Source organism: Prinia subflava, chromosome 12 (genome assembly GCF_021018805.1).
Source record: "Prinia subflava isolate CZ2003 ecotype Zambia chromosome 12, Cam_Psub_1.2, whole genome shotgun sequence".
Taxonomy (NCBI): Eukaryota; Metazoa; Chordata; class Aves; order Passeriformes; family Cisticolidae; genus Prinia; species Prinia subflava.
In genome coordinates this window covers 804,869-832,680 of record NC_086258.1, presented here as the reverse complement: position 1 = coordinate 832,680, position 27,812 = coordinate 804,869, and the positions used below count along the sequence as shown (strand labels likewise).

At 58.1% G+C, this 27,812-nt stretch overlaps 3 protein-coding genes across 6 annotated transcripts; 2 read left to right on the top strand and 1 right to left on the bottom strand.

Moving 5' to 3' along the window:
• The first annotated feature begins 40 nt into the window (after positions 1-40).
• Positions 41-11,235, top strand: LOC134556948 (ectonucleoside triphosphate diphosphohydrolase 8-like). The gene is made up of 9 exons (XM_063409451.1): positions 41-2,312; positions 3,162-3,279; positions 3,741-3,891; positions 4,861-5,020; positions 5,764-5,997; positions 7,142-7,414; positions 7,983-8,093; positions 8,923-9,060; positions 9,522-11,235. The coding sequence occupies exons 1-9, from the start codon at positions 2,190-2,192 to the stop codon at positions 9,702-9,704; spliced, it is 1,491 nt and encodes a 496-aa protein (XP_063265521.1). The 5' UTR covers positions 41-2,189; the 3' UTR covers positions 9,705-11,235.
• A 149-nt stretch (positions 11,236-11,384) lies between these two features.
• Positions 11,385-18,516, bottom strand: LOC134556947 (ectonucleoside triphosphate diphosphohydrolase 8-like). 2 transcript variants are annotated; one of them, XM_063409450.1, is made up of 10 exons: positions 18,374-18,516; positions 16,687-16,831; positions 15,942-16,059; positions 15,152-15,302; positions 14,461-14,620; positions 13,710-13,940; positions 12,971-13,231; positions 12,512-12,622; positions 12,100-12,237; positions 11,385-11,769 (listed from the first exon to the last, which is right to left on the bottom strand). In XM_063409450.1, exons 2-10 carry the CDS (start codon positions 16,810-16,812, stop codon positions 11,560-11,562), a joined length of 1,506 nt encoding a protein of 501 aa, XP_063265520.1. In that variant the 5' UTR covers positions 16,813-16,831; positions 18,374-18,516; the 3' UTR covers positions 11,385-11,559. The 2 variants fall into 2 exon arrangements, with proteins under 2 accessions (XP_063265520.1, XP_063265519.1); XM_063409449.1 differs by lacking the exon at positions 18,374-18,516 and adding an exon at positions 17,364-17,497.
• Positions 17,517-27,731, top strand: ENTPD8 (ectonucleoside triphosphate diphosphohydrolase 8). Of its 3 annotated transcripts, none has more exons than XM_063409448.1 (10): positions 17,517-17,628; positions 21,581-21,712; positions 22,236-22,353; positions 23,286-23,436; positions 23,950-24,109; positions 24,630-24,860; positions 25,339-25,599; positions 26,009-26,119; positions 26,271-26,405; positions 27,265-27,731. In XM_063409448.1, the coding sequence occupies exons 2-10, from the start codon at positions 21,593-21,595 to the stop codon at positions 27,454-27,456; spliced, it is 1,479 nt and encodes a 492-aa protein (XP_063265518.1). In that variant the 5' UTR covers positions 17,517-17,628; positions 21,581-21,592; the 3' UTR covers positions 27,457-27,731. The 3 variants fall into 3 exon arrangements, with proteins under 3 accessions (XP_063265518.1, XP_063265516.1, XP_063265517.1); XM_063409446.1 differs by lacking the exon at positions 17,517-17,628 and adding an exon at positions 18,699-18,842; XM_063409447.1 differs by lacking the exon at positions 17,517-17,628 and adding an exon at positions 18,767-18,901.
• The last annotated feature ends 81 nt before the right edge of the window (positions 27,732-27,812 follow it).

Here is a 27,812-nt window from a genome sequence, read left to right as displayed (position 1 = left end):
ACATGCCATCATATCACAAAATGAAAGAGTAGGTGTTTATTTGTTCTTTCAGGTATGAGTCAAGTATGTTTTTCCAAAATAGGGTCACACTTACAGGAAATGCAGCATAGACATTTCCCTAAGTCTCAGAGAGGGGATTTGTTGAAATAAAGTGCCACGAGAAGGTTAAAAATTCACTGCGGTACAGGACAAACAAAATAACTTACGAAAGATGAGAGAATAATCAATCCTGCAGGAACCAAAAGCCATGACCCCAGAAGTGAAGAGCAGGAGGACACTATAAATCAAATTACAAATCCAAAGAAGAGCTTTGTGTGATTCCAGTGCTCATTAGCACAGTCCACATGTCCATAGCCCTGTCCACATGCTGTGACCACCCCTTACTCAAATAAACCCCTTCCCCACACAGCATGAGTAGTGAAAGAAGTGTGCAGGGTATCATTAAACGAGGCAGAGACTGCAAAACCAATGGCTACACTGTTTGTGGTTAGCTGCAGGGAAAGGCTGATTTCTGTCACTTCAAAAGTGTAAAAATGGGCACCTGGCATGCTGAGGGTATGTCAGCTTTCTTGATTCACCACCCAGCACCCATCTCTGCGTAGGTGTGAAATCAAATCATTATCTCTGCTCAGAGTGTGAATCTGCTTCTTGCAGGTAGGGTGAAAGATCCCAGATCAGGGACAACAGCAAGAGGGAGATCCTGCAGGTCTGAGGAGCACTCGGGGACTGCTGCACCCAATGTCACAGCATGGTGACACTGTCAGTCACACAGCAGGACCGCTGAAACACCGGCAAAGGTGCTGGGGAGGGTCAGGGGCAATGAGAGCTCCCCAGCACAGCATTTCCCTCCTGGCATTGCCCCGTTTGACTCAGCTGAGGCAGCTGGAACTGGGTCTGTCCATGCAGATCCTTGTGATAGCTCCACCAGGCTCTTATCAGGGAGCTGCATCAGCAGGAAGCAGCACGGCCTACAGCCCAGAGAGAGCAGATCCCTGCTCCCCAGCCCTCCCACTCCCAGGGAAGTCCTGAGTCCTCCTCACTCCTTCACATCTCCTCGGGGTCTGCAGGGACCCCAGGAACAGCACAAAGCTGAGTCAAGCACAGGGAAGGGGTGACCACAGTCCCAGCTGGACCATGACAGTGTCTGGGCCTCTCCAGTGTCTGCTGGCAAAGCCCAGCCAGCTCTGCTGAGCCCCCCTGGCATGGCGATCCTCCCCTCTGATGTGAGTTTCCATCACGTTGTAGTAAAAGTTATTATCAGGTATCTACTACTGCATTAGATTCCAGACCAGTGGGTGCTGAAAATATCACTGTCACTCCTTACAGACCTTGTAGAGAGCTTGTAATGGGAATGTTTAGGCTGGGGAGAGCAAAGAGAAAACAGAAATGGGTGTGTGACAGCACAGAGAAGCAGAGGGACAAGGGTTCAAAGCAGTGATGTGTCCTTCATACTATTCCATTCAATTGGGGAGGAGGAGGAACTAACTGGCTGAAGATAAGGCCAATGCCCAACTGAGCCATGAGTACACCTGCAAGACAAACAGGAGAACAAGTAGTCAAGAGTTTCGCCTGAGGCTGATGAGCCCTCCGAGAAAATAATGGGGGGAAGATTTTCCAGCAGTATCCACTTCCAGAGGACATGAAAGGCAAGTCCAGGCTGGGTTTGCTGCACGGGAGAAGCACAGAGCCAGCCCTGAGGGATCCCACGGGGGCACAGCCTGGGCGAGCTGGGGCAGGGCTCCGGGAGTGCCGGCAGGTGAGCTGCCCTTCCTCACAGCCTATGAAGCATGGCCCCCTCCCCTGCTGCAGTGCCTCATGCTGAGGGCTTTGCAGTGTCCCCTGCCCTCCCCTGGTGCGTGCAGGGTTCCTCCTGCCCCTCCCAGTCCCGATCCTCCCCAGTGGCAGTGGCAGCGGGGCAGCAGCGGCTGTGGGACCTGGAAGATTGCTGTGATCCCATCATGGCTCTGCCAGGCTGCGGGGCAAGGAGGCCCTCTTTCCTCCAGCTCTCTGTGTTTTATCCTAATACTGCTTTTCCCAGGAAAAGGTCTGATTATTCACCAGGATTTCTGAGTGGCATGGTTTGAGACAGCTTTCTGAGCAGATCTCCTTGCAGCTCTCGCTGGGACTGTTGTTCCCAGGTGTCCAATCACCCTTCTACCGTGTTTGGGTTTTCAGGAGCCTACACCCCAATGCTGGCCAGGAAGAAGCCTTTCATCAGTGCCATCGTTGGGGCACTGGTGGCACTCTCCATCATCTCCCTGGTTCTCAGCCTGGTGAGGGTTGAAGATGTGATGCTGCCCCCCACGATCAAGGTGAGCCCAGAGAAGGTCCCTGAGCACCAGGTGAGCCCAGTCACCCTGGGCAAGTGCTCCGAGCCACTGGCTGCTCCGTGGGGCTTGGAGGGGCAGTGGGGTCAGGACTTGCCTGGCAGTAGCAGGGTGGGTGTTTTGTCCCCACCTTGAAGTGTGGGCAGAAGAAAGTCAGGGGGGAAGGCTCCTCTGGAACTCATCCCCACACTGTGCCAGGTTTGGGGATAACCTCGGCGCATATGGGTAGGGCAGAGCCCTGCCCTGCTCCTGTGATCTGCCAGGGCACCTCTGTGTGCCCTTTGTTCCTGCCAGCTCTCCCAGTCTGTCCTTACCCTCACACCATGGCACGAGCATCCTGACATGCCCTGGGCACGGCATCCTGGCCCAGCTGCTGGAGAGGGCTGGCAGGGCTCTGGGTGAGGGGAAGGCTTCATGGGCCAGAGGCAGGTGGCTGAGAGCTCTGGAGAGGCCCTGCTGTTCCTGACCAGGCTGGGTGCAGCCGTGTGGGGAGCACAAGAGATGGGAGAGTTACAGGCCCCAAGGTGCGGCCAGCGTAGACACAAAAGGTATGTGACCATGAAAGAAAACAAAAAAGCATGAGGAAACAACAGGAAATGATTGTGTGAGCTGGCATTGCAGCACTGACCTCAGGAGTGGGAATGACAAAGTCCCTTAGTCACGATGGGGGGCTGAGGCCACTGCTCTGCTCTGCCATGGCACAGCTGATGGGGTTTGTGCCTCAGACATGGGTTTTGGGGAATCTTCTGGCCCCACTGCCCTGGCAGGGCCACAGTGGGGCCAGGGCCAGGCTGCTGCTCCTCCACCTTGATGACATCTTGGTTTCCCTTCCAGTATGGGATGGTGTTTGATGCGGGCTCATCCCACACCTCTCTGTTTGTCTACGAATGGGATTCAGACAAGGAGAACGACACTGGAGTGGTCAGCCAGATCTTGTCCTGTGATGTCCAGGGTCAGTATCCTGCTGCCATGGGCTCTGTTCTTCCCTGTTTGAGTGGTGGGTGGGGTAAGCTGGCTGGACAGCCCTGTCCCTTGGGTTGGCACTGCAGGCACGGGGCAGCCTTGGCTGTGGCTGGGGGTTCCCTGAGCCCCAGGCCCTCATCACTGTGTGGTGTCCATGCATTGGGGGGGACTGAAGCACAGAGATGGTGAATCACTTTTTGTTCCTCCACCTTGGAGTGCCCCCAGCTGCTGTCCTGGCTGAAGAAGGTGTCACTGTAGTGACCAGAAACACTGCTGAAAGTGTGGGAGACATGGGAGAGGAAGGACATGTGGGTCAGTCAGGTCTCAGGGGACCCTGGAAAAGTACCTTTGTTGCTAAGAGGTGACAACCCTCACTGCCCTGTGCCCTCTTGCTCCCACAACCCTGACCCAAGCCATTCCCATCACTGTCCCATCCTGACTGTTTTTCAGGGCAAGGCATATCAAGCTATGCCAACAATCCCCCTGAAGCTGGCAATTCCCTAAGGGAGTGCCTGGATAAAGCCCTGCAGGTTGTTCCTACTGAGAAGCAGAGGGATGTCCCAGCTTATCTTGGAGCAACTGCTGGCATGAGGCTGCTGAGGTACTCCTGTGGGGCAGGGGGTGACAGCAGTGACAGAACTGCAAACAGCCACTGCCAGGACAGTTCTTGCACAGGGCCAGGACCGCAGCTCCCACACTGCCATGAGCAAACAACTGGGGAGGGAGGAGAAGGGGAAAGGCAGCCTGGTGGGGACACAGGGAGGGCTGAACTGTCCTGATCAGTGTCTGTTGGGATGTCCCAGGATGGTGCTGCATGGTCAGTTCTAAGCAAGAAATATTTTTCACAGCTTTGTTTGCTCTTCATTATTCCTTGATAACAAGAGGGTTGGGATGCCACCAGGAGATGTGCCACCTGCCAAGGTGGATGGATGCTGGTGGGGCAGAGGTAGAAGGCGACAAAGTGCTGCAGGTCCTGTCCTTACCTTTCACCAGCCCTTATTAGCTCTTTCCAAATGCCAGCCTTCATTTCATGGCTCTTGGTTTTATGGCTGCAGATAGCTCACATTATTTCTGTGCCCTGGCAATCAGACCTGGGAAGGAGCTGGGCCATACATAGCCTGAAGGTTGCTCACTTCAGAGAACAAGAACAGCCCTGAGACTTCCCCCACTGAGAGGTCTGAACCCAGGCTGGAACCTTCCTGAAAAAGCCCTGGAGGTCAGCAATCAGCCCTGTCTTGGGCACAGCCAGGGGGTGATGTTCAAACCTGGATCTTGTAGCACAACCCCCTCCAGTCTCCAGCACTTAGGCAGGGAAGGGTGGCCTGGGAAGGCTCTGGGTGACTGGGATTGAGCTGCACTGGAGGGGAGGGGTTGCTGTTGCTCCTAGATTGGCAATGCCAAGCTGAGACATCTGGGATTTACCCTGGATGTGCAGCTTAGACAAATCATGTGGCAGGAAACACCCTTTCAGACAGAAAACTGGGAGTATGTGGAACTGGCAGAGAACCAGACTCTTAGTGTTTCCTATGGTGTAGTTGGGTATGTGTCCTGTCCTTTGCATCCTTCCTAGGGAACAGAACAGCTCAGCATCAGAGCAAGTCCTGGCCGAAGTTGCTAAAACCATTCAGGAATACCCTGTGGCTTTCAAAGGGGCTCAAATCCTTACAGGAGAGGAGGAGGGGGCCTATGGCTGGATCACCATCAATTACCTGCTGGACTCCTTCACCAAGGTGGGAAAGGGGTGGAATGCCCACTCCTTTGCTAATACAGCTTTTCTGATTTTCCTTAAGCTTTTTCAGTGCAGGAGAGGTCAGGGTCATAGGCTTTTGGGAATGATCCAGGGAAAGGAGACACATCCCCTGGCTGGCCCACAGTGAGTGAGGAGGGAGAACTCAGGAATGAGGGTGTCTGTTGAGAGCTCAGGGCAATCTCCACACATTGTGGACAGAGGGTCTCTCAGGGACAGTAAGATCAGGGCAGCACAGCTGGGCTTTGTCTCCCTGCCCCGTGAAGCTCCATCACCTTGCAGTGCTGGGAGAATCCAGCTGAAGGCAGCTCAGACAAAAGCTCTGTCCCAGCCCTGCCACAGCTCAGTGCAGTGCTGGCAGTGTCAGGCTCCCATGGGGACTGTTGGAGGATTTTTGGATAGAAATCCTTCTTCCTGTACCAGGACCCCTGTAGCCTCCTTGGGAAGGGCAAGTCCCCAAGCCAGTCCCCACCAGCACTTTGTCCTGGGGGTGGTGACTCAAAGCCAGGTGAGCCACAGCACATCAGCACCTATGACCACCTGAGAGCTCCATCTCTGTCATGGCTCTGGTAAATATCCCGGCTGCCTGGGCAGGGAGGGTGAGGGGGGCTCACAGGCAGAGGCCCATTGAATTTAATAACACAACCCTCTTGTCTTCAATGGGATGAGAATTCTGCTCAGGGCATTCTGTGTTACTCGTCTTCCTCTTCTGGCTCTCCTTGGCAGTACTCCCCCAAAGCACACACGTGGCTTCATCCAGAGACAGCCAACATTTTTGGGGCACTAGATCTTGGAGGAGCATCCACTCAAATCACCTTTATGCCCGAAGATTCAGCACTGAGCCAGAATGAAGCCTCTGAGTTCACCCTGTACGGGTACAGCTACAACATCTACACTCACAGCTACCTCTGCTACGGGCAGGACGAGATGCTGAAGCGGCTGGCGAAGGAATTAATTGTGGTGAGAGCTGCTGAGGGGTAATTGGCCTGTAGTGTCATGATGCCAACACTTGTTAATGCATAAAGTAAGGACACGCAGGGCTCTTCTGGAGAGGCATCAGCAAGGACTGAGAGCAAGGGCAGACTCCTTGGAGCATGGCAGGGCAAATGTGGAGAGGAGCACAGACATGATGGAACCCCAGACTGGTTTGGGTTGGAAGGGACTTTAAAGCTTATCTTGTTCTACTCTTTGCCATGCGCAGGGACACCTTCCACTGTCCCAGGCTGCTCCATGCCCCATCCAACCTGGCCCTGGATACTTCCAGGGACAGGGAAAATGTCCAAAGTTTGGGATCTTCTGGCTTTACCTGGAGTGTACAGAAATGCAGGACCAGGCTCTTCTCAGAGGTGCAAAGTGTCAGGACAAGAGGCAAGGGAACAAGCTGGAACATCTGAGTTTCCAATCAGACAAAGGGGAAAAGTTTTCCCCAATACAAATGATCAGATATTGGATTAAGACCCAGAAATGCTGTAGAGTTGTTGTCTCTGGAGATCCTCAGAACTCCATGAGTTCTAAGGATCTGAGCAACCTGCTCTAGTTGGTCATGCCTTAACAAGAGAGTTGGCACAGGAAACCTGCAGCTCCCCTGAACCTCAACTACTCTGTGACCTCATGGACCTGAGATTTGTAAGCTGAAGACTTTTCTCAGGCCATTTTTTTGAAGGTCAGAGGTGAAGCGCATCTTCATGGAGCTGCACCTTGCCCGCAGAGCAGCCTTGGGAGCCAGAAGGGTTTGCCCTTGCTGTATTGCTAGGAAAGTCCCACATGGTGGTCCTGGATGGGGTTGGAGCTAGAACCAGAGCTAGAGCTGGGGTGGAGGGGACTTTACATGTCCCCAGAAATGATCCTTCTGGCCAGAGCAGAGACATGCTGGATCCTTGAAACTCATCTGCCTCTGTGGGAGAGGGAATGAGATGAAGCAGAGTGAGAATTAGTGCTGAGCTCATGCTGGGACAGCCGACAAGACCAGGATTGAAGGGCAGGAGGGTCTTTCCCTGCTGAGGAGTTGGGAATGCCGGTGACTGGGCTTGGGGGAGATGCTGGATGTGTCCACACGCAGCCAGGAGGCTCCGGAGGAGCTGCAGCTGCATTTTGCTGTCCCCAGGAGTCATCCCCCAGCACACGAGTCCACCACCCCTGCTACCCAAAGGGCTACAACGAGACCGTGTCGCTGTCCTCCCTCCGCGCCAGCCCCTGCACCGACGGCAGCGACCCGCGCCTGCCCCCGGGCGACAGCAGCGTCACCCTGGAGGGCAGGGGCAGCGCCGGCGGCTGCCTGGCTGCCCTCAGGAAGCTCTTCAACTTCTCGGCCTGTGACCAGAGCCAGGACTGCACCTTCGACGGCGTCTACCAGCCCCCGCTGCGGGGACAGTTCATTGTAAGGCAAATCCGTCCTCCCACTCTCGAAGGTGCTGGGCTGTCCCCCCTGCCCCAGGGCACTGTCACCTCCCTGCAGGGAGCAGGGACAAGCGGCTCCCCAGGCACCACTGCCCGAGGACACTCTGGGGATTGCTGCTGGATGGTTTTCCAGCCAAACCTCCAAATGGGACCGTGGTGAGAGTCATTCAATCCCAGACGGGTTTTGGTTGGAAGGGACCTTCAAACTCACCTTGAGCCACCCCCTGCCATGTCCAGGGACACCCTGCACTGTCCCAAGTTGCTCCAAAACCTGTCCAATCTGGCCTTGAACACTCCCGTGGATTTGTTAATAAAACAGGGGTTTGTCCATAACAGTGGGGACAGCAGCCCTCAGACAAAGCTCTGGCTGTGCTGCCCTTGCCAGCAGGCACAAACCCCAGCCCATTACCTGCTGGGACAGGGACAGCAGTACCCAGGGCTACCTGGGGTGGGACAAACCTCTGAAGGAAAACCCCACCTCCTGCTTCAGGCAGCTGCCGGGGGTGCCCCACTGCAGCTCACCAGTGTTTGTGTCTCTCGCCTTGCAGGCCTTCTCTGCCTTTTATTATAACTTCAAGTTCCTGAACCTGACGGAGGGGCAGCCACTGGCCGTGGTCAGGGAGGCCATCGAGGGGCTCTGCACAAGGAGCTGGGAGGATGTATGTTCCTCAGGATGGAGGCTCTGTGGAACATTCAGAAGGAAAGAGGTCCTGGGGTGGGGGAGGGAGTGTGGACCCCTCCAAGGCAGGGGTCTCTGTTTCTGAGCTGTGCCCTACACAGCAGAGCTACCCCTGAGCTCTGTGTGGAGCTGGGACTGTCCTGCATCCACTCCTTGCTCATACACCCTTGGGAAAAGGGCAGCCAGGGCAGGCAAGGCCAGCAAGATCTCATCTCCAGCACAGGAGCTGGTGTTGGAGGTGGGGATGGGGATGCCAGGGAGGATGGTGAGAGCAGAGCCAGCTGCTGGCACCATGCTGGACACAAGTCAAATCTTGTAATCATAGAATTCCAGACTAGTTTGGTTGAGAAGGCTCATCTTGTTCCACATCCCTGACATGAGCAGGGACATCTTCCACTACACCAGGTTGCTCTAAGCCCACCTGGCCTTGAGCGCTTTCAGGGATGGGTCAGCCACAGCTTCTCTGGGTAACAAATGGGGGTGGATAAGCCCAGAAATGTGCCAGCACCACCATGGGGCAGAGAGCAGAAGCCCCTCGTGTGAGGAGGCTGAGATGAGAGAATCTGGGGCAGGAGGAGCTACAATAAGCTACAATATGTGCCTCTGTTTCCATGTGGAGTGTAAATCCTCCCCAAAGGAGTTGCCCTGTATAAAGAGGTCCAGAATGACTGCCCAGTCCAGAAGTCTCTTTCTGGATCCTGGTGACTGTGGAGCCACTGCCACTCATGCAGCACATTTCAGGGCTTTGTCTCTGCACAGAGATTGCCTGTGAATAACTCCCCTTCATCCCCAAACATTCCCCATCCCAGCTGTCTTCCAGCTACCCCAAAGAGAGTCCCAAGCGACTGCCTAAATACTGTGCCAACGCCAACTACATCCTCACACTTCTCCTCGATGCCTACAAGTTCAACAAGACCAGCTGGAACAACATCTTCTTCCAGATGAAGGTGGGCAGCACTCCCAGCCTATGAGGGGCAGCAGAGGTGGTCCTGGGGGAGAACCAGCCCCATATTGGGGTACTGGGGGAGAAACAGCCCTGTATTGGGGTGCTGGGGGAGAACCAGCCCTGTGTTGGGGTCCTGGAAAGGAGCCAGCCTCCGTTTTGGGGTGGTGGGGAAGAGCCATCCCCCGCATTGGGGTGGTGGTGGGGGGAGCCAGCCCCATGTTGGGGTGCTTGAGGGGAACCAGCCCCATGTTGGGGTGCTGAGGGGGAGCCAGCCCCGTGTTGGGGTGCTGGGGGGGAACCAGCCCTGTGTTGGGGAGCAGCGGTCCAGAGAGGCCTGCCTGGCGTGGCACTGGTGTGGGAACAGCAGCTGCACCCTGTTTGGGCTGAGCAGGAGTGGGGGGTGGCCCTGTGGCAGTAGTGGCTTCCCTGCAGAGCTAACCCCATCCCCTCTTGTCGGGGCAGGCGGGGAGCGCCGACGTGGGCTGGACGCTGGGGTACATGCTGAACCTCACCAACATGATCCCGCCTGAGGCTCCAGCCAGCCTGAAGGGGCACAGGCCTTCTCTATGGGCTGCAGCCATCACCTTCATCATCCTCACCCTCGTCCTGGGGCTCGCTGCCCTGCTCCTGCTGCTGTGGGTGTAGGAGCCTGGCCACGTTTGGGAGCCCAGCAGGGACGGACCAAGGCTGCAGGGCTGTGCTGGAGTCCCCATGCTCCTGCCTGTTGGACTGGAGCCCAGGGCTGGGTCTGTGCTGCTGAGCACATTCACCTCTACAGCTCTGCTCTTCCATAGGCCTGGCCCCCAATGCGCACACAGGCACACTCTGAGGTTTGCACAGGAAACCCAATGGGATCAGCCTGCAGAAGCCTCCGGCAGGCCTGTGTGCCTGCTGTCACTGCTCTGAGTGTTACAGGCATGGCTCCATCCCACTGGCTGGCCATGGGGCTGTGGAGGGCCAGCCTGGCCGTGGGACAGTGCCCCAGTGCCAGCCTGCTGGGGCACGGTGCGGTCACCTGGGGACAGGTAGTGCCAGCTCTGAGAACAGTCACCAGCAGCCAGGCGGGGCCCTGCCGGGTCTGCCAGCCTGAGGGCTGCTCTGTGGGACCCCGGCTGGCCCTGTGCAGGGGCTGGGGCTTACGTGGAGATGGTCTTGGAGAGAGAGAAAACTGAGCATTCAAAGTCAGAAGTTTGGTCCATGCCCCTCCAGAGAATCCATCTTATCAGCGTGTTATGTCATGTCATGTCATGTCATGATCACATCTCACTACTCATCATCTTCCTTTTCACCTGGAATAATGGGATTGATCCTCAGTGCCTTCCTGGAGACAGCACTGTCCCACCAACAGAAGGCCTGGACCCTGTGGGTGTCAGGATGAGGCTCCAGCAGGCTGGGAGTCCTGCCCTGCAGGTGGCTGAGCTGGGCCCTGCCCATGGCCTTTGATTCTGCTCATTTTTAGCTTCTCTGTGGATGATTCATGTTGTTGTTTGCATTCCCACAGTGAGGAGCAGACCTTTGGTGTCTCACTGGAATGCTGGACACCTCACTGCTCTCGTCATCCAGATAAACACTGTAAAAGGCAGCATGTGGGGAAATGCCTGCTACTTTGCTCCCAAATCATTGTGATTTTACTATTTCCGTCTCCCAAGTAAGGGCTAGTGATGACAGAGACTCCGGGGAAAGGCAATGACTCTATGGGAGGTGTCCCTGGAGACACTGAAGTGTCTGCTGGACCTTGGAGTGGAGCCAACAGGGCACAAGGACAGGCTTTTTCCTTCTCAGAGGAGGTGTCTCAACTCACCCATCACTTGGCTGCTAGTGGGACTCCCCATAAAATGTAATGGGGGGCCTGGGAGCTACCTCTGCCCTGTCCCAGCTGTGTTCCCAAGTCACCCTGTGTTGGGAAGATGAGCTGTCTGCCAGCCGCGGGGTATAGGGTACAGCTGGACTGGAGAAGAACCTCATGCATGAGAGGAGGAGCCATCCCCCCCTCACAGGGCTTCCCAGTCCCAGGCAGAGCCCTGTCTGCCAGACCAGTGCCCCTCACATACCCAGTGCCACGGCCCCCGGGCTGGTGCTGGCTGTTGGAGATGCAGACCCTGGGATGGGGCAGGATGTGTGTGTCCCACCCGGGGTTTCTGCTGTGGACTGCAACCAGCCCTGTGACAGTCCCACTGCTGCCAGAATCCCCTATCCACAGCAGCCACCCACAGCATGATGGTTCCCAGGCCCCAGGCTGAGCCCCTGCCCTGCATGGCCAAGTCCTCCCTCCTGGAGCATCTCCAACCAGCAGTGCAGGGAAAGGAGAACCGGAGAGCACACAGCTGTGAGGAGGGTGTTTTACAGCTGTGCCAGTTCCAGCTCACCAGGCCAGGACTCTGAGCCCCCCAGGACAAGTCTGTGCCCTCTGGGCACACAGGAGTGATTCCCAGGAAGCAGCTCCTTGCAGAAGTGTGGCAGCAGGACTCAGTGGCCTTGGCAGCCTCTGGAGGCAGCACTTCTACAGGTGCTCATAGCCCGAGGAGTCTCTCTGGCAGCACGTGGCTGTGAGCAGGCAGAAGGTGAGGATTAGCATGATGGCCAGCAGAACTGTGGCTGCTATCCAGATGCTTCTCGGGAGCTCTGTGGTTGCGGCAGGAGGTTCTGAGGGGATCATGTTGGTGAGATTGAGCATGTAGCCCAGAGTCCAGCCCACATCTATGTTAGCAACCTGTGAACACAGGGATGAGGGATGAGAAAGGCTGCCAAGTACCAGGCAAACTAGAGAAGAGCCTGCACCCCCAGGTCTTGCTTCATAACCACCATTTCTGTGCCCACCTTGGGCTGCAGAGGCCCCAGCAGTGACATAAACTGGGGGAGAGCACTAAGGGTCAGGCCAGATGTCCGAGCAGCTGTGTGAGTGTAGCTCAAGAGCTGCCCTGGGTATGGGCAGTGGGGCTGTGCTGCCTTGGTATCCCCGGTCCACAGCAGCAGCAGGGTGGGCATAGGGCACTTCATGGCACAAAGTATGGAAGGTGGGGGCTGCCGGACACTCTCCTACCTGCTGGACAAAGTGGATGTTAGGCCATGTTGTGTTGTTGAATTTGTAGCCTTGCAGGAGGAGGGTGAGTGTGTACGAGCCGGCTGCGCAGGCGTCACGGAGCTGGGTCCTGCTTGCCGTGGGGAACAACTCCTGCACCTGCAGCGGTGGGAGAACAGGGGGAGCCTGGACACAGAGCAGAGCTGGATGTGCCCTCATTGAGGAACAGCCCTACACTGCAGCTTGGGAGCAAAGACTGGGAGAGCAAGGAGACCCCAGGGGGTTGCAGGCTGCTCTCCTGTCTCTCTCCAGGAGCAGAGACCTTTGTGCTCCTCCTGGCTCTCTACAGCTGACCGCAGTAGAGGATGGGCTGTGGGTGAGCCTTGAGGCTGCTCAGTGGCCAGGTGAAATGCACTCCTGGGCAGAATCTCACCTGTTTCCAGCTGCTGTTGCAGATCTCCCTGATGGTTGCATTAACCAAGCTCAGGGACTGCCCTTCAGTCAGGTTCAGAAAGTGAAGGCTGTAATAAAATCCCGAGAAGGCCTGTGGGTTTCGAGACCAAAGGTGACAGGTTAGTGAAGCACTGAGGCCAGTGATGCCCTCCTCTCTTTGCACGGTCCCTATAAGGCCCCACTCAGCACTGCAAGGTGCTGGAAGTGACTCTGTGGGAGGGAGCTTGGAAATGCTGCCCACACGGACAGGGAATGGTGCTGGGAGAGCAGAGGTCTGGGGCTGCCTGGCAAGCAGGTCAGAACCCTCTGGGTCTCCGTGTGTCAGGCACAAGCCAGCTCCCAAGGCTGGCACTATTCAGACGCCCTCCTAGAGCACTTTTCCAGGTGTTATGCCCCAAACTCCCACCCTTCCCCAGGCGCGGGGCCGGAGGCTGCTTACGAAGAACTGTCCCCGCACAGGCGGCTGATAGACCCCATTGAACGCGCACGGCCACTGCGCCCCGCAGCTGAAGTTGAAGAGTCTCTGCACAGCCGTGCCACACGCGCCTGGGTCCCCTGTCCCCGTCACCCTGAGGACAAGGCCAGGGCTGGCTGAGCTTGGCGCCCGCACACAGGGGCTGTCGTAGAGCTCTGCCACGGTGAGGTTCTCCTGGTACCCCCGCGGGTAGCAGGGGTGGGAGATCCGGGCACTCGAGCTGGCCTGGAGAGAGACAGAGCCATGAATGGGGCTGCAGTGCCACTGAGACCCTTCCCACAGCCCATCCCAAAGAGCAGCAACTACACCCCAGGATGACTGCATGCATCCCACCTGTGAGCTCCCTGGGCATCCCTGGCTCCCACAGCACTGGGCTCTGGTTCTGTCCCAGGGCAGTTGTGAAACCTCTCTGGGCATGAATGGAGCAAGGGCAAGAGAATGGTGACAGCAAAAAACCTACAGACACAGCTGGGCTTGAGAAATTACAAAAAGTGCCACTGCGTGTCAAGATGTGGGGGAGAGGGGAGCCCTGGCTGGCAACCACCACCACCTTCCACGCAAACGAGGGAATTGTTTGCTTCCCTAGATAAAATCCAAGCCTCTGCCAATTCCCAACTCTCTGCCCACAGGCACACCCAACATTGCAGGGGGAGATGTGCCACAGCACTGGGAGATGGCTGCGCAGCCCCCGTGCCCCTGGCACCTGGTGCAGAGCTGCCAGCAGCATCTTCAGGGCCTGGGTCTGCCCGTAGCACAGGTAGCTGTGGCTGTACAGGGAGTAGTTGGTGCCGTACAGCCGGAAGAACACAGATGTGTTCCTGTCCTGCATGGGGACCCCGGGCTGGAAGGTGATCTGCGTCGAGGCACCGCCAAGGTCCAGAGCTCCCAGAACCTCCGTGTCCTGGGGATGTTCCCATCTCTCTGCAAATGAGAACTGGCCCAACACACACCAAGGGTTAGACTGAACTGCAGGCACTCACACTCCCTTCCCTCAAGGAGTTTTGGACTCACAAGCCCCACAGACACTTTCCACCTGCTCCTGGCTCCCAGTTTTCTCCCTGCCTGTCCACGTCCTCCTCAACCCACAGACACTTCCACGGAGCACTGAGGCGTGGCCTCTTGGCTGCTGCCTGTCTGCTGGAATCCAGACACTTGGAGCAGGGAAAAAGGAACTCTGTCTCCCAGAGGCTGATACCACTGCCGTGGCCCTGGGATCCCAAAATCCCCCCATGGGTCAGCACACCAGAGCACAGGGCCAGGCTGAGCTGGACACAAAGACACTGTTAATCACGTTAATGGGGTTGAATCCCCACGACCACAGGGGACATTTGGTTGGCTGATTCAGGGCCCCAAAGCTCCATTCTTGTCTCCTCTGCAAATAAGGAAAGCTGGCTGTAGCTGAGACAAGGACGTTCTCCCCACTCCCCCTGCCCTGCCCTCTCCCCAGGCTGCACCTTGACCAGTGTCTCCAGCAGGTAGTTGACAGTGATCCAGCCCAAGGAGCCCTCCTCGCTCCCCGTCAGGATCCGAGCTCCGCGGAAATCCACAGGGTACTCCCCAATGGCCTTGGACACCTCGGCCAGGACCTGCTCGGCCTTGGTGCTGTTCTCCTCCCTGCCAGCAAGGCACAAACACCACAGCTGCTGCAGGCCCTGGCTGGCAGCTCCGGCAGCTGGGCTGGCAGCGAGAGGCTGCTGTGCCCTGCCCAGGAGCTGCTCCCAGACATCTCCCCAGCACCGCCCTGCTGGCAGTGGCTCCTGCAAACCCCAAATCCCTCACCCGGGGCCTTGGGAACCTCCCTAAAAGCGCTGCCTGCAGGCTCTGCTGGAGCACTGGGCAAGTTCGTGCCAGTCCGCCAAAGGGGGCTCATCCCCTCCGGGGCTGCCTCCGGGCTGGGGCTGCAGAGGGCTGGGCGTGTCCCCCGGGCACGGCCAGCGGCTCTCCCGGACACCCCACGGCCCCGCCGGCAGGGATGCTCTGCCCATCCCCACGGCCCCGCCGGGCAGCAGCCCTGTGGCTCGGCCCTTGTGCCCCGGTGCCAGCCCCAGCCCCGGTGCCGGCCCCAGCCCCGGTGCCAGCCCCGGCCCCGGTGCAGCGCAGCAGCGCCGGGAAGGCCGGGCCGTGCCAGCCTGGCCGTGCCGGTACCTCAGCAGCCGCATGCCGGCCGTGGCCCCCAGGTACGTGGGGGTGTCCCGCTGCTGCTCGGCCGGGACGATCTTCATGGCCTTGTCCAGGCAAGGCTTTAGGCTGGCGCCAGCCCCTGTGGGCTCCTCTGCGTAGCTGGAGATGCCGGGTCCTGCCACGGGGAACCGGTGATCAAGAGAGCCCAGTGCCACCCCAGAGGGATGGCACAGCAGGGGACACGTCCACTCATTCCCCAGGGAGCTCTACTAGGCCTGCTCAGACATACCCAGATGTCCCAGCCATAACCCCAGCCCTGCTCTGAGCTGCACAGTTACCAAAGTGCAAACAGCTGCCCCCAGGATCTGTCAGGCACCACCTGAGTGCAGACACTGGATTTCTCAAGGACTTGTGCAGAGCTCTTGGGAGGCCCTGTGCGCACACAAAGCTGCACATAATGACAGAGGTGTGAACAGATGTGGTAAGAAGAGCCAAGGAAGCTGAGGCAGGAGAGAAGGAGCAAACTCCACATCCAGCATCCCAAGCTGTGAGGTGATGCACATCTGGACAGGACTGGCTGCGGGACCTGAGCTAAGTGGGGGCCCAATTCCTCTCCCACTTCTGCCCCTCCCAATGACTGTAGGGCTCCTTGAGGTGCAGACTATCCACTGACCCTTTCTTGTGATTTCTCACAGGGCAATCTCCTTCAGCCCAGAGCAGGCTGAAAGGCTCGGATCAGTGATGGTGCTGTGAGAGTTTGGGACAGCGATCCAGGAGGCTGGAAGACAGGGAGAACACGTCCCAGCACACTCACCGGACACAGAGCAGGCCTCCACCTGGGACACGATGCCAGTGCCATTCTCCTTGTCTGCAGGCCACCGGTAGATGTAGAGGGCCGTGTGTGTGGAGCCAGCATCAAACACCAGACCGTACTGGGGAGGCAGGGGGGACACGGGGTCACATCTGCCTTGGGGCTGCACAGGGGTTTCTCAGAACTTCTGCTCCCGCTTCCCCCGTGTGACCGTGACAAGCAGAGGTCTGCACATCCACCCTCCCTTCAGCAGCCCTGCCCCACCTCTAACAGCCCTGGGTTCGCCACTGCAGCGAGTTACAGCTCAGGGAGGACGCACGGGTCAGCGGGGTGAGTCGCAGAGCTGGGAGCCATCCGGGCATGGCCCAAAGGGCTCACGCTGTTCCCAGGCCTTTGGAAAATCTCACAAAACCTGACATTTTTTAGCAGACCAGCAGCAGAAAGTAGTAGGGGAGAGAAGTGTAAACCCAACAGGTGACCTGGATGTCTGAAAACAGGGAAAAGAGCGCCTGTGGTGGCAGATGGAGCAGCCGTGGAGAGAAGGCTGCACTTCTCTCTCCCATCCTTAGCAAACAGCCAGAACCGTGATTTGGGGGAGGTCGATCTACCCAGTGCCATCTTGACGAGGTTAAGTCCTGAAAAGCTGGGCTGGTTATGGGGAAACTTGCAAGCTGAGAGGACTGGTGGAAGGATTCGGAAAGGGGCTGGTGGCACTCCCAGGCTTCCCCAGGTCTCACTGGACACCTACTTTGATCCTGGTAGGAAGGACAGCATCCTTTGCCGGGATCAGGACCAGGACGAAGACGGCCACCGTCAGCAGTCCCAGCACGGCCGCCGAGCCCCAGCCCACCGCCCTGAGCAGGCGCGGCGACATCGCCGGCCTTTGGAGAGGTCTGCAGGGAGGGATGGATTTGGGAGGGGTCATGGGGAGAGATGGTCTTTGGGAGCTTTGCGGGGAGGCGGGGTCTCTGGGAGGAGAGTCCACAGACAGGGGCGGCTTTGGGAGGAGGGTCTGTGGGCAGGGAGGAGGGCTTGGGAGGGGAGGGATGGTCTTTGGGAGGCGGGTCTGTGGGGCGGGATGGTCTTTAGGAGGAGGATGTACGTGAGGGATGGTCTTTGGGAGGATTTACGGGACGAGGGATCTACGGGACGAGGGATCTTCGGGAGGATCTGTGGGAAGGGGTGGTTTGGGGAGGATCTGCGAGGAGGAAGGGACTTTGCTAGAGCACCCTCAAGCCGCCTAACTCTGCCCCGAGCCTCCAGCCCCTCCAGGGATCCCCTTCTCGCTGCAGCTCCCTCATCCCCTAAGTGACCCCCTGGGACACGAGGTGGGCGGGTGGGGAGACCACGAACTTGTCTGGCCCCGAGCCGCCGGGAAGGGGCAGGGATGAAACTCCTGCCTGCCGCGGTCCGGCCGTCCCGTACCTGTGCCCGGAGCCCTCTCCGTCCCTCCGTGGGGCAGCGATCGGGGCACAGCCCGTTCCCCGCCGGCTCCGGGCCCAGCCCGCTCCGGCCGGCAGAGCGAAGCGAAAGCGAAGCTCAGCCGCTCTCGGACGTCCGGGTCCGGCCCCGGCCGGGGCGGGCTCTGGGCGCTGCCGCGGGCGGAGAGAGCGGGGGAGCTCGGGGCTGCCGCTGCTCGCACCGGACACACGGCCCCGGCCTGCCTGTACCCCTGCCGGCAACCCTGCCGGTACCCCTGCCTGTACCACTGCCGGCAACCCTGCCTGTACCTCTGCCTGTACCCCTGCCGGTACCCCTGCCTGTACCCCTGCCAGTAACCCTGCCTGTACCTCTGCCTGTACCCCTGCCGGTAACCCTGCCTGTACCCCTGCCGGTAACCCTGCCTGTACCCCTGCCGGTACCTCTGCCTGTACCCCTGCCGGTACCTCTGCCTGTACCCCTGCCAGTAACCCTGCCTGTACCCCTGCCGGTACCTCTGCCTGTACCACTGCCGGCAACCCTGCCGGTACCTCTGCCTATACCCCTGCCGGTAACCCTGCCTGTACCTCTGCCTGTACCCCTGCCGGTAACCCTGCCTGTACCCCTGCCGGTAACCCTGCCTGCACCTCTGCCTGTACCCCTGCCTGTACCCCTGCCTGTATCTCTGCCTGTACCTCTGCCTGTACCTCTGCCTGTAACCCTGCTGGCAACCCTGCTGGTACCTCTGCCTGTACCTCTGCCTGTACCCCTGCTGGTACCCCTGCCTGTACCCCTGCCTGTACCTCTGCCTGTATCTCTGCCTGTACCCTGTCTGCTCCCTGCCTGTTCCCTGCCTGCACTGTTCCAAAGCCACGGGATTCTGGCCACAGACAGGTGATGGCCATGGGGACAGACAGGACCCTGACAATGGGGATAGCTCCCTAACCGTGGGGATAGTTCGGCCCCTGCCTGTCGGGATGGATCCCACGTGGATAGTTGTGGGGACAGCTCTTCACCTTCCAGGTCCTTCCTGTTTCTGTGCCGAGCCCCGATGCCAGCCTGGCTCTGCCTGCAGCAGGATAGTGAGGCTTCTGCAGAGCAGCAGGGTGAAACAGGGTAACAGGGCAGGCTCGGCTCCTCACGGTGTTTGTGCCGCAGGTCTGGCAGCGGTGTCTGAGGCTCCCGGAGCTCAGCTGCTCCCTCCCGGCGCCAGGCGCACGCTCCGGGGGCTGCCTGGGATCTGTCCCCTCGCTGATCTCCGCGGGCAGCGCAGCACCCCCCGTCCCGGGCTGAGCGCGCCAGTCTGTGCCGCTCCTCCAGCAGCGAAGTGGTTAATCCCCGATGCTTTTTCCACCCCGGCTCTCCAGCCCCAGCTCCGCTGCCTCCCGGACAAGCGCTCTCCTGGGCAGGTTGCTGGTCCGCGGCCAAGGGGAGGGCCACGCCGGCGAGGCAGCCTTTGTCCCAAGGGCGGGCTCCCAGCTCCAGGTACGCGCTGAGTCCGGGGCGAGCGCGGCGGGGCCGGAGCGGCGGCCGGAGCCAGCGGGGTGAGCCGGGGCAGGCGCCGGGGGGAGCCGGGGGCTGCTGCCCCTCGATGGAGCTGGGCTGGGAGCGGGCCCTGGGCAGCAGTGGGGGAGGTGCTGGGGGGAAACACGCTCCGGGGGCTGGTGGGGCAGGACGAGAGGGCTAGGGCGGCCTCTCACCGCACGAGATGCCCAGGTGCAGGGGGCAGAGGGGCACGGAGGGGACGGGGACCGGGCTTGGAGGGCACTGCCAAACCCCTGCGCTGGTGGGAGGTGGGATGCAGGGAAGTGCTCTGCCTGGCAAGGATGCTCCTGGCATCCACAGTCACCCTCTTAGAACCTTCAGAGCCCTTTTGCCTTTCAAATCCCAAACGTGCCCAGTGGGAAGTCAGCCTCCCATTGTCCTGAGTAACAGGCAGATCCAGCAGTGGCTCTGAGCCTTTTGCCCCAATTTTTGAGGCCCTGCTCCCTGTGCATGAGGGATGCTTCTAGTGAGGGATGTGCCACAGGTGTTTGTCAATCCCTTCGTCATAGCCAGCCCTACACAAACAAGTGCAGCCCTGATCCAGCCACTAGGCACAGCTGGAAACTTTCCACACCTGGAAATGGTCAGGCACTGTGCAGCATTGTGCCTCCTCTGCAGCTCTGGAGGCATCAGCACCACCCTCCTGTCCTGCTGCTCTCTGTCCTGCACGGATGGTGGCAGGTACTGGAGCTGGCCAGCCCTGGGATGCCACAGACAGCCAGGGCAGATCGATCAGCTTCTCACATTGCTCCCTACCCACTGGACTCCCTTCCTGTGCCCTGTTCTCCTGCCTGGGAGAGCTGGCTCTGTGCTGCCTTTGGATGTTGCCCCCTGTCCAGCCAAAATGGGAATTAGTCCCTACCAGAGCAGAGGAGCCCATTTCCCACTCTCTCCTGAATGCAGCACCGTGCAATTTATCACCAATTCCTGTCCTTCTATTTCACAGTGCCTGGGACAGAATTTTCCAGGATGTAGGCTGGGCTGGGGACTTTTGCCATTGCTTTGTTTGTTACCTGGAGCAAATGAATCACATCCCAACAGTACAGTTATATCTGGGCAAACCCCAGCAGGGCTGCTAGGACTGCAGATATAACAATTGGGGACATAGTTAAGTGGTTATCATGGTGGTGCTGGATTAATGACTGGAGTCTGAGATCACTTTGAATCGATAACCAATTAATGTCCCAAAGAGGTCTTTAATGATTCCCTGTTTCTATGACAGGGATTTATCAGCTGATGCCATACAATCTCTTCTGTAGAGAAGAAGCCACTGTAGAGGGAAGGCTCCTGGCTATAGACAAGGTGTGATAAGGGATTTTGGTGGCCCCATGTCCCATGACATGGGCCCGAAGGAGAGCTGCTCTTCATTGTTGCGCATCTCGTGCCATGTAGGAGTTTGGTCACCCTTGTTCATTGCCAGAGATGCTGATTCCAAAACAGGAATCAGCATCTCCTTTGACCTTGCCAAAGGTCTTTCCACTGACCTGGGAAAAGGGAGAGGAATTTCTCAGGGATTTTATGCACTCACAGGAGAATTGTGTAGCCAAGTGACAGCTCCAGGTTCCACCCAGAACACTGGTGGGGTTAAACCCAGGGCTCTCAGGCCATCTGCAGTTTTCAGCTGGTGTGTGAGGTGAGGTCAGCCTGGCTCCCAGCAGAGGCATCCTGCTTGTGTGGCTCATGGCACCAGGCAGGGCAGTGCAGGAGGAGCAGGGAGAGCTGTGCATTTCAGAATGCACATCTGGACCAGCTATGAGGTGCTAAGCACGTGGATATCTCAGCTGCCTTGTGCTGAATCTGTCACAGAGAACCAGACTCTTTGCTTGCTACAATTTCTTAGGGGTGTCTGTGGGCTGTTTCTGCTGGGAGCTGAGCTCTGGACAGACAAGTGGGAAGTGCTCCAGTCCCCAAGGGCAATCGCTGTGGGCATTCCAGCCTGGCTATGGGCCGTGTGCCCAGATCAGCAGGAGCTTCCTGCCTCTGCCCTCCTGCCTGCCCTTGCAGGAGAGGCATGGGGATCACAGCAGGCGTGCTGTGCCTCTGTCCCTGTGCGTCTCTTACATGCTGAGGCATCAGCAAGAGCTGGGCCAGGCAGGAGACACACAGCTGAAGATGCTGTTTCTCTGCCTGAAACACAGAGGACCCTCTCAGGGACAATCTGGGCCTGCTGGGCAACAGATGTGACCTGGTCCCAAGTGTTGTGGGACTGGTTTTGAGGTGGTAGCATGTGGATGTTGGAGGGATGTGGCTCTGCACCCCAGAGGGGATGGTCGTACTGCCAGGCCATGATCTTGCTCCCAGCTTGGAACTCCAGCCAGCATGGCTGGGCTTCTCCCAGTGATGCTGTTATGAAGGAAAATGCTGACTTGCCAGCCAGGCAACAGCTTGAGCAGGGCAGTGGGTTGGGGTCCAGGCACAGAGGGACCTGAGGGGCTGAAGTTGAGAGGGCAGGGCTGAAAAAGCTGTGCTGAAAATCTTCCAAGGAGGCAGTGCTCAGAGTTGCAGTGTGTCCCAACCCTGGGGCTGCCAACAGCCCTACTGGAATGAGTCCAGAGGAGCCCATGGATATTATCCTCTTCCATGCTAAGAGCAGCCGTGTACCAGAGAATGACTTCATTGTCAGAAAGGGGAAAGTTCCATATCTATCCATGAGGTGTGAGCTGGGGCTGTCCTTGCAGGTTGGAGGAGGAATGGGCTCCAAAGCCAAGGCCATTGTCAGTCTCCTAGCAGCCACCTGTGTCTGCAGTGTCATCGCCCTCATTCTGAGTGTCGTGAATGTGAAGGATGTGTTTCTTCCCCCCAGCACCAAGGTAGGGTCCTTGGGAGGAGCACAGCTCTCATTTGGCTGCTTGGCTACCTGTTGGGTGTTGGATTTTGCCTGGGTTTCAGGCAGGCTGTGCTATTTGTCACCAACGTGAGGACAAAGCCATGCACAGACTGGGGTGGGTCTGGCTGAATTTGATCACTGTGCCTGGCCCCACAGCACATGCAGCTCTTTCATTCCAAAGCACTGCCAGCTCCAGGGCCTTTGAGATAAGTCAGCATTTCTTATCTCAAAGTTTGCATACAGATGCATATTATGTGAGCCTTCTGTCAGGCTTTGAGAATTCTCTACAAATACATTTCCCACAGGATGGATCCTTGTCCCCAACACATCTGGTGACTGCAATGCCACCAGACTTTTTCTGGCCTGGTGACCACCAGTCTTGTTTGGCCCCTCGAGGCTGCTCTGCCCACCAGGAGCTCTGGCAGCTCTCCTGGAGCTTCTCTCGCTCTGCAGCAGGTTATGCTGGTCTGCACCCCTGACACCCCGTGTCCCCTCTGCCTCCCCAGTACGGTCTGGTGTTTGATGCTGGCTCCACACACACGGCCCTCTACATCTACCGGTGGCCTGCAGACAAGGAGAACGGCACTGGCATCGTGTCCCAGGTGGAGGCCTGCTCTGTGTCTGGTGAGTGTGCTGGGACGTGTTCTCCCTCTCCATGCCCAGCTCACCTGGGGCTGGCCAGCCTTGCTGCTGCCCTGCGTGGCTGCTCCACACACCAAAGCTGATTCATGCCAGATGTGATAAATTCTAATTTATTTATTGGGCATTTTTAAATACCCACAAGGGCGTTTATTCCTACTGTACAAGTGCTGTCAGACTTTGACACAAGGACAAGTCTTTCTTGAGGAAATACCCAGGCTAGAGAGCAGATCCAGGATCAGATAAATGGTACACGGAGCTGGGGCTAGCAAAGGCCACCAGACCAGGGCAGAGGTGCCTGGGCAGGGGGCAAGAGGGCTCAAAGCTCACCTTGCCCTCATGTCCTGCTCAGCAGCAGTGGGGCAGTTACTGGTTAACTGCACAGGTTTGGCCAAGGACAAAGTGTAACACAAGGGGTGCCTGGGCTAATGGCAGTCATTGAGTGCAAAGCTCCCAGGAAGATAAAGAGTGAGGTTTCCACACCAGAGCCTCTCCCTACCCACTGCAGGACCATGCCAGGTCCTCAGATCCAGTGCCAGCCTCTAAAAATAGGGAGGCTGTGCAAGGCCACCTCTGTGTGCCTATCAGTTCCACATGCCCTTGCAGCAGGGTGCAGGAGATCCTACCCCTGGCTCAGGGATTTCAGGAACAGTTGTGTTTGTCCCCAGCTCCTGCAGGACTGACTGGCCGTGCCTGGCTCTTGGGCCTTGAGCTCCCAGGGCATGTAGCCATGGCACAACTACTGCCTCCTGGCAGGACAGCTCCGAGCACGGGTCAGGAATGAACCTCGCAAGGTTGGGATGACCCAGGGAAAGCAACAAAAAAGCCCTGGGGGATTTCTGGGTGGACGTGTCCCCTGCTGTGCCATCCCTCTGGGGTGGCACTGGGCTCTCTTGATCACCGGTTCCCCGTGGCAGGACCCGGCATCTCCAGCTACGCAGAGGAGCCCACAGGGGCTGGCGCCAGCCTAAAGCCTTGCCTGGACAAGGCCATGAAGATCGTCCCGGCCGAGCAGCAGCGGGACACCCCCACGTACCTGGGGGCCACGGCCGGCATGCGGCTGCTGAGGTACCGGCACGGCCAGGCTGGCACGGCCCGGCCTTCCCGGCGCTGCTGCGCTGCACCGGGGCCGGGGCTGGCACCGGGGCTGGGGCTGGCACCGGGGCACAAGGGCCGAGCCACAGGGCTGCTGCCCGGCGGGGCCGTGGGGATGGGCAGAGCATCCCTGCCGGCGGGGCCGTGGGGTGTCCGGGAGAGCCGCTGGCCGTGCCCGGGGGACACGCCCAGCCCTCTGCAGCCCCAGCCCGGAGGCAGCCCCGGAGGGGATGAGCCCCCTTTGGCGGATTGGCACGAACTTGCCCAGTGCTCCAGCAGAGCCTGCAGGCAGCGCTTTTAGGGAGGTTCCCAAGGCCCCGGGTGAGGGATTTGGGGTTTGCAGGAGCCACTGCCAGCAGGGCGGTGCTGGGGAGATGTCTGGGAGCAGCTCCTGGGCAGGGCACAGCAGCCTCTCGCTGCCAGCCCAGCTGCCGGAGCTGCCAGCCAGGGCCTGCAGCAGCTGTGGTGTTTGTGCCTTGCTGGCAGGGAGGAGAACAGCACCAAGGCCGAGCAGGTCCTGGCCGAGGTGTCCAAGGCCATTGGGGAGTACCCTGTGGATTTCCACGGAGCTCGGATCCTGACGGGGAGCGAGGAGGGCTCCTTGGGCTGGATCACTGTCAACTACCTGCTGGAGACACTGGTCAAGGTGCAGCTTGGGGAGAGGGCAGGGCAGGGGGAGTGGGGAGAACGTCCTTGTCTCAGCTACAGCCAGCTTTCCTTATTTGCAGAGGAGACAAGAATGGAGCTTTGGGGCCCTGAATCAGCCAACCAAATGTCCCCTGTGGTCGTGGGGATTCAACCCCATTAACGTGATTAACAGTGTCTTTGTGTCCAGCTCAGCCTGGCCCTGTGCTCTGGTGTGCTGACCCATGGGGGGATTTTGGGATCCCAGGGCCACGGCAGTGGTATCAGCCTCTGGGAGACAGAGTTCCTTTTTCCCTGCTCCAAGTGTCTGGATTCCAGCAGACAGGCAGCAGCCAAGAGGCCACGCCTCAGTGCTCCGTGGAAGTGTCTGTGGGTTGAGGAGGACGTGGACAGGCAGGGAGAAAACTGGGAGCCAGGAGCAGGTGGAAAGTGTCTGTGGGGCTTGTGAGTCCAAAACTCCTTGAGGGAAGGGAGTGTGAGTGCCTGCAGTTCAGTCTAACCCTTGGTGTGTGTTGGGCCAGTTCTCATTTGCAGAGAGATGGGAACATCCCCAGGACACGGAGGTTCTGGGAGCTCTGGACCTTGGCGGTGCCTCGACGCAGATCACCTTCCAGCCCGGGGTCCCCGTGCAGGACAGGAACACATCTGTGTTCTTCCGGCTGTACGGCACCAACTACTCCCTGTACAGCCACAGCTACCTGTGCTACGGGCAGACCCAGGCCCTGAAGATGCTGCTGGCAGCTCTGCACCAGGTGCCAGGGGCACGGGGGCTGCGCAGCCATCTCCCAGTGCTGTGGCACATCTCCCCCTGCAATGTTGGGTGTGCCTGTGGGCAGAGAGTTGGGAATTGGCAGAGGCTTGGATTTTATCTAGGGAAGCAAACAATTCCCTCGTTTGCGTGGAAGGTGGTGGTGGTTGCCAGCCAGGGCTCCCCTCTCCCCCACATCTTGACACGCAGTGGCACTTTTTGTAATTTCTCAAGCCCAGCTGTGTCTGTAGGTTTTTTGCTGTCACCATTCTCTTGCCCTTGCTCCATTCATGCCCAGAGAGGTTTCACAACTGCTCTGGGACAGAACCAGAGCCCAGTGCTGTGGGAGCCAGGGATGCCCAGGGAGCTCACAGGTGGGATGCATGCAGTCGTCCTGGGGTGTAGTTGCTGCTCTTTGGGATGGGCTGTGGGAAGGGTCTCAGTGGCACTGCAGCCCCATTCATGGCTCTGTCTCTCTCCAGGCCAGCTCGAGTGCCCGGATCTCCCACCCCTGCTACCCGCGGGGGTACCAGGAGAACCTCACCGTGGCAGAGCTCTACGACAGCCCCTGTGTGCGGGCGCCAAGCTCAGCCAGCCCTGGCCTTGTCCTCAGGGTGACGGGGACAGGGGACCCAGGCGCGTGTGGCACGGCTGTGCAGAGACTCTTCAACTTCAGCTGCGGGGCGCAGTGGCCGTGCGCGTTCAATGGGGTCTATCAGCCGCCTGTGCGGGGACAGTTCTTCGTAAGCAGCCTCCGGCCCCGTGCCTGCAGGAGGGCAAAGAGAGAGACTGGGAGTCTTCTTTGCCAGTGATTGTGGAAAGGGGTGGGGAGAGAGGCATCCTCAGAGCTGGTTTTATCTGCAAACCTCTTCTATGCTCGGTGGTTTCCTATGCCTTCTGCCTTGTCCCAGCCTTCCCTGAGGTAAATGGGAAGACCTTGTGTAAGCGAGCATGTCTGAGCTAGCTGTGAGTGCAAGAGCAGCCCCAGGGTTGTCAGCCAGCTGTTAAACTTCCTGGTAGACCATCAAGGGGGTGCCAGATGCAGAAACCTGGGAATTACTTGGGAATCTGTCCCCAAGTAAGAGGGGCCCCTGGGTCTTTTCTCAGATGAGAAAGGAATTGTGGTTTTCACCATGTCCCCTTGCCCCCCAGGCCTTTGCTGGGTTCTACTACACCTTCCACTTCCTGAACCTGACCCACCAGCAGTCTCTGAGTGAAGTCAACACCACAGTCCTGTCCTTCTGCAGGAGGAACTGGACAGAGGTGAGAGCCCTGTGAAGGGCAGCCATGAGCCGTGTGCTTATCCTGTCCCAAACCTCTGCTCTTGGAGCACAAGTCCTGTGTTCCCTGGGCTGGGGAGGGTTTCTGAGCATCTTTCATTCCCTGTTGCACTGTGTCCCCCATGGCTCCACAGCTGGTGCAGAGCTTCCCACAGGATCTGAAGTACCTGCACACCTACTGCTCTGTGGCTATTTACATCCTGACGCTGCTGCTCGATGGCTACAAGTTCAACGAGCACACCTGGAGCAACATCCATTTCAGCAGGCAGGTAAACACCTGTGGGCAGCAGGAGAGGATGGACATGTTCAGGACCAGTGGCTCTGGAGTCCTCTGTGCCAGAAATGTGTCCCTGTTTCATGGCTGCTCCCCAGAGATCCCAGGAGAGCTTTATTCTCTCTTAGCTGCCCTCAAACCTCTGACCCAGCTCATGTCTCACTTTCCGTGCTGTGAATGTAACTGATTTTAAGGGCGTCAGGGAAAAGCAGAGCAGGATTTGGCCACTTTGGTCTCTGATGTTCTTATTTGAGAGATGATGGTGGCCACATGACCACTTTGAACCAGAGTATGGCCTGGCTAGAATATTTCGAGGATGAGAAGAGACCACCTCAAGTTGTGCCAGGGGAAGCTTAGTTAGGTACTAGGTATGTTTTTTTTCATGGAAAGGGCCAGGCTTTGGCACAGGCTGCCCAGGGCAGTGGTGGAGCCACCAACATGTGGATGTGGCACTTGAGGACATTGGTTAGTGATGAACATGGTGGTGGTGCTGGGCTGATGGCTGGACTCAATGATCTGAAAGGTCTTTTCTGACCTTACTGATTCTGCAGTCAAATTAGAAGGATTATGGGGATGGAGGAAAGCTCAGATCCAAAACCACGTGCAGGTCACAGAGGCACACCTGGATCAGAACAGTCATCCATGTTCAGCTGTCTCTTAGCCCTTGGGGAGGGGAGACGGGAATGCTCTTTGTGCAACTGCTGCTGGCAAGATCAGGATCACCACAGCCTGGTCTCAGCCTGAGAGCTGAAACAGCAGCTCTCACAGGAGAAGTGCCCCTCAGCCTGGCACACCAAGCTACTGGTGCCTGAGAGAGGTGCTTTTGGATGATGCCCTGTGCTGTCTACCCTCAGGCAGCAAACACAGACATCGGGTGGACACTGGGCTTCATGCTGAACTTCACCAACATGATCCCTGCCGAGGCTCTGCGGCACGTCAAGGGCCACCAACCCGGCCTGTGGGCAGGGGCTGTCTCCTTCCTCGTGCTGGCCATCGTGACAGGCCTGGTGGCTGTTTTCCTACACTGTTTCTGGAAAACAAAGTAGCTCCCAGTCTCCTGTCTAGAGGCATCCTGCCCACTAAACCTGGCAGGGAAGTGGTGCAGAAGGGGTGGAAAGTGGAGAAGAATGAAGGCATTAGACCCATCTCCAGGAGATCTGACTGGGTCATCTCTGTGAATGTGGAAGATGACAAAGATGTCTTGATCTCTCTCCAAGAGGAAGAATCCTTTAATCTGGCTGCCAAAAGCTGATTGAGACTTGATGGCTTGATGAAGCCAGAAAAATTCAAACTAGAAATAAAATCAGTTTTGTTTTTCAAATATGAATGTCACTGCTCAGCCTAGCACAGTTTCCTTGGCATTCCCAGTCCTGCTGGGCTAGTCTTCCAACAGCCCTGGGAT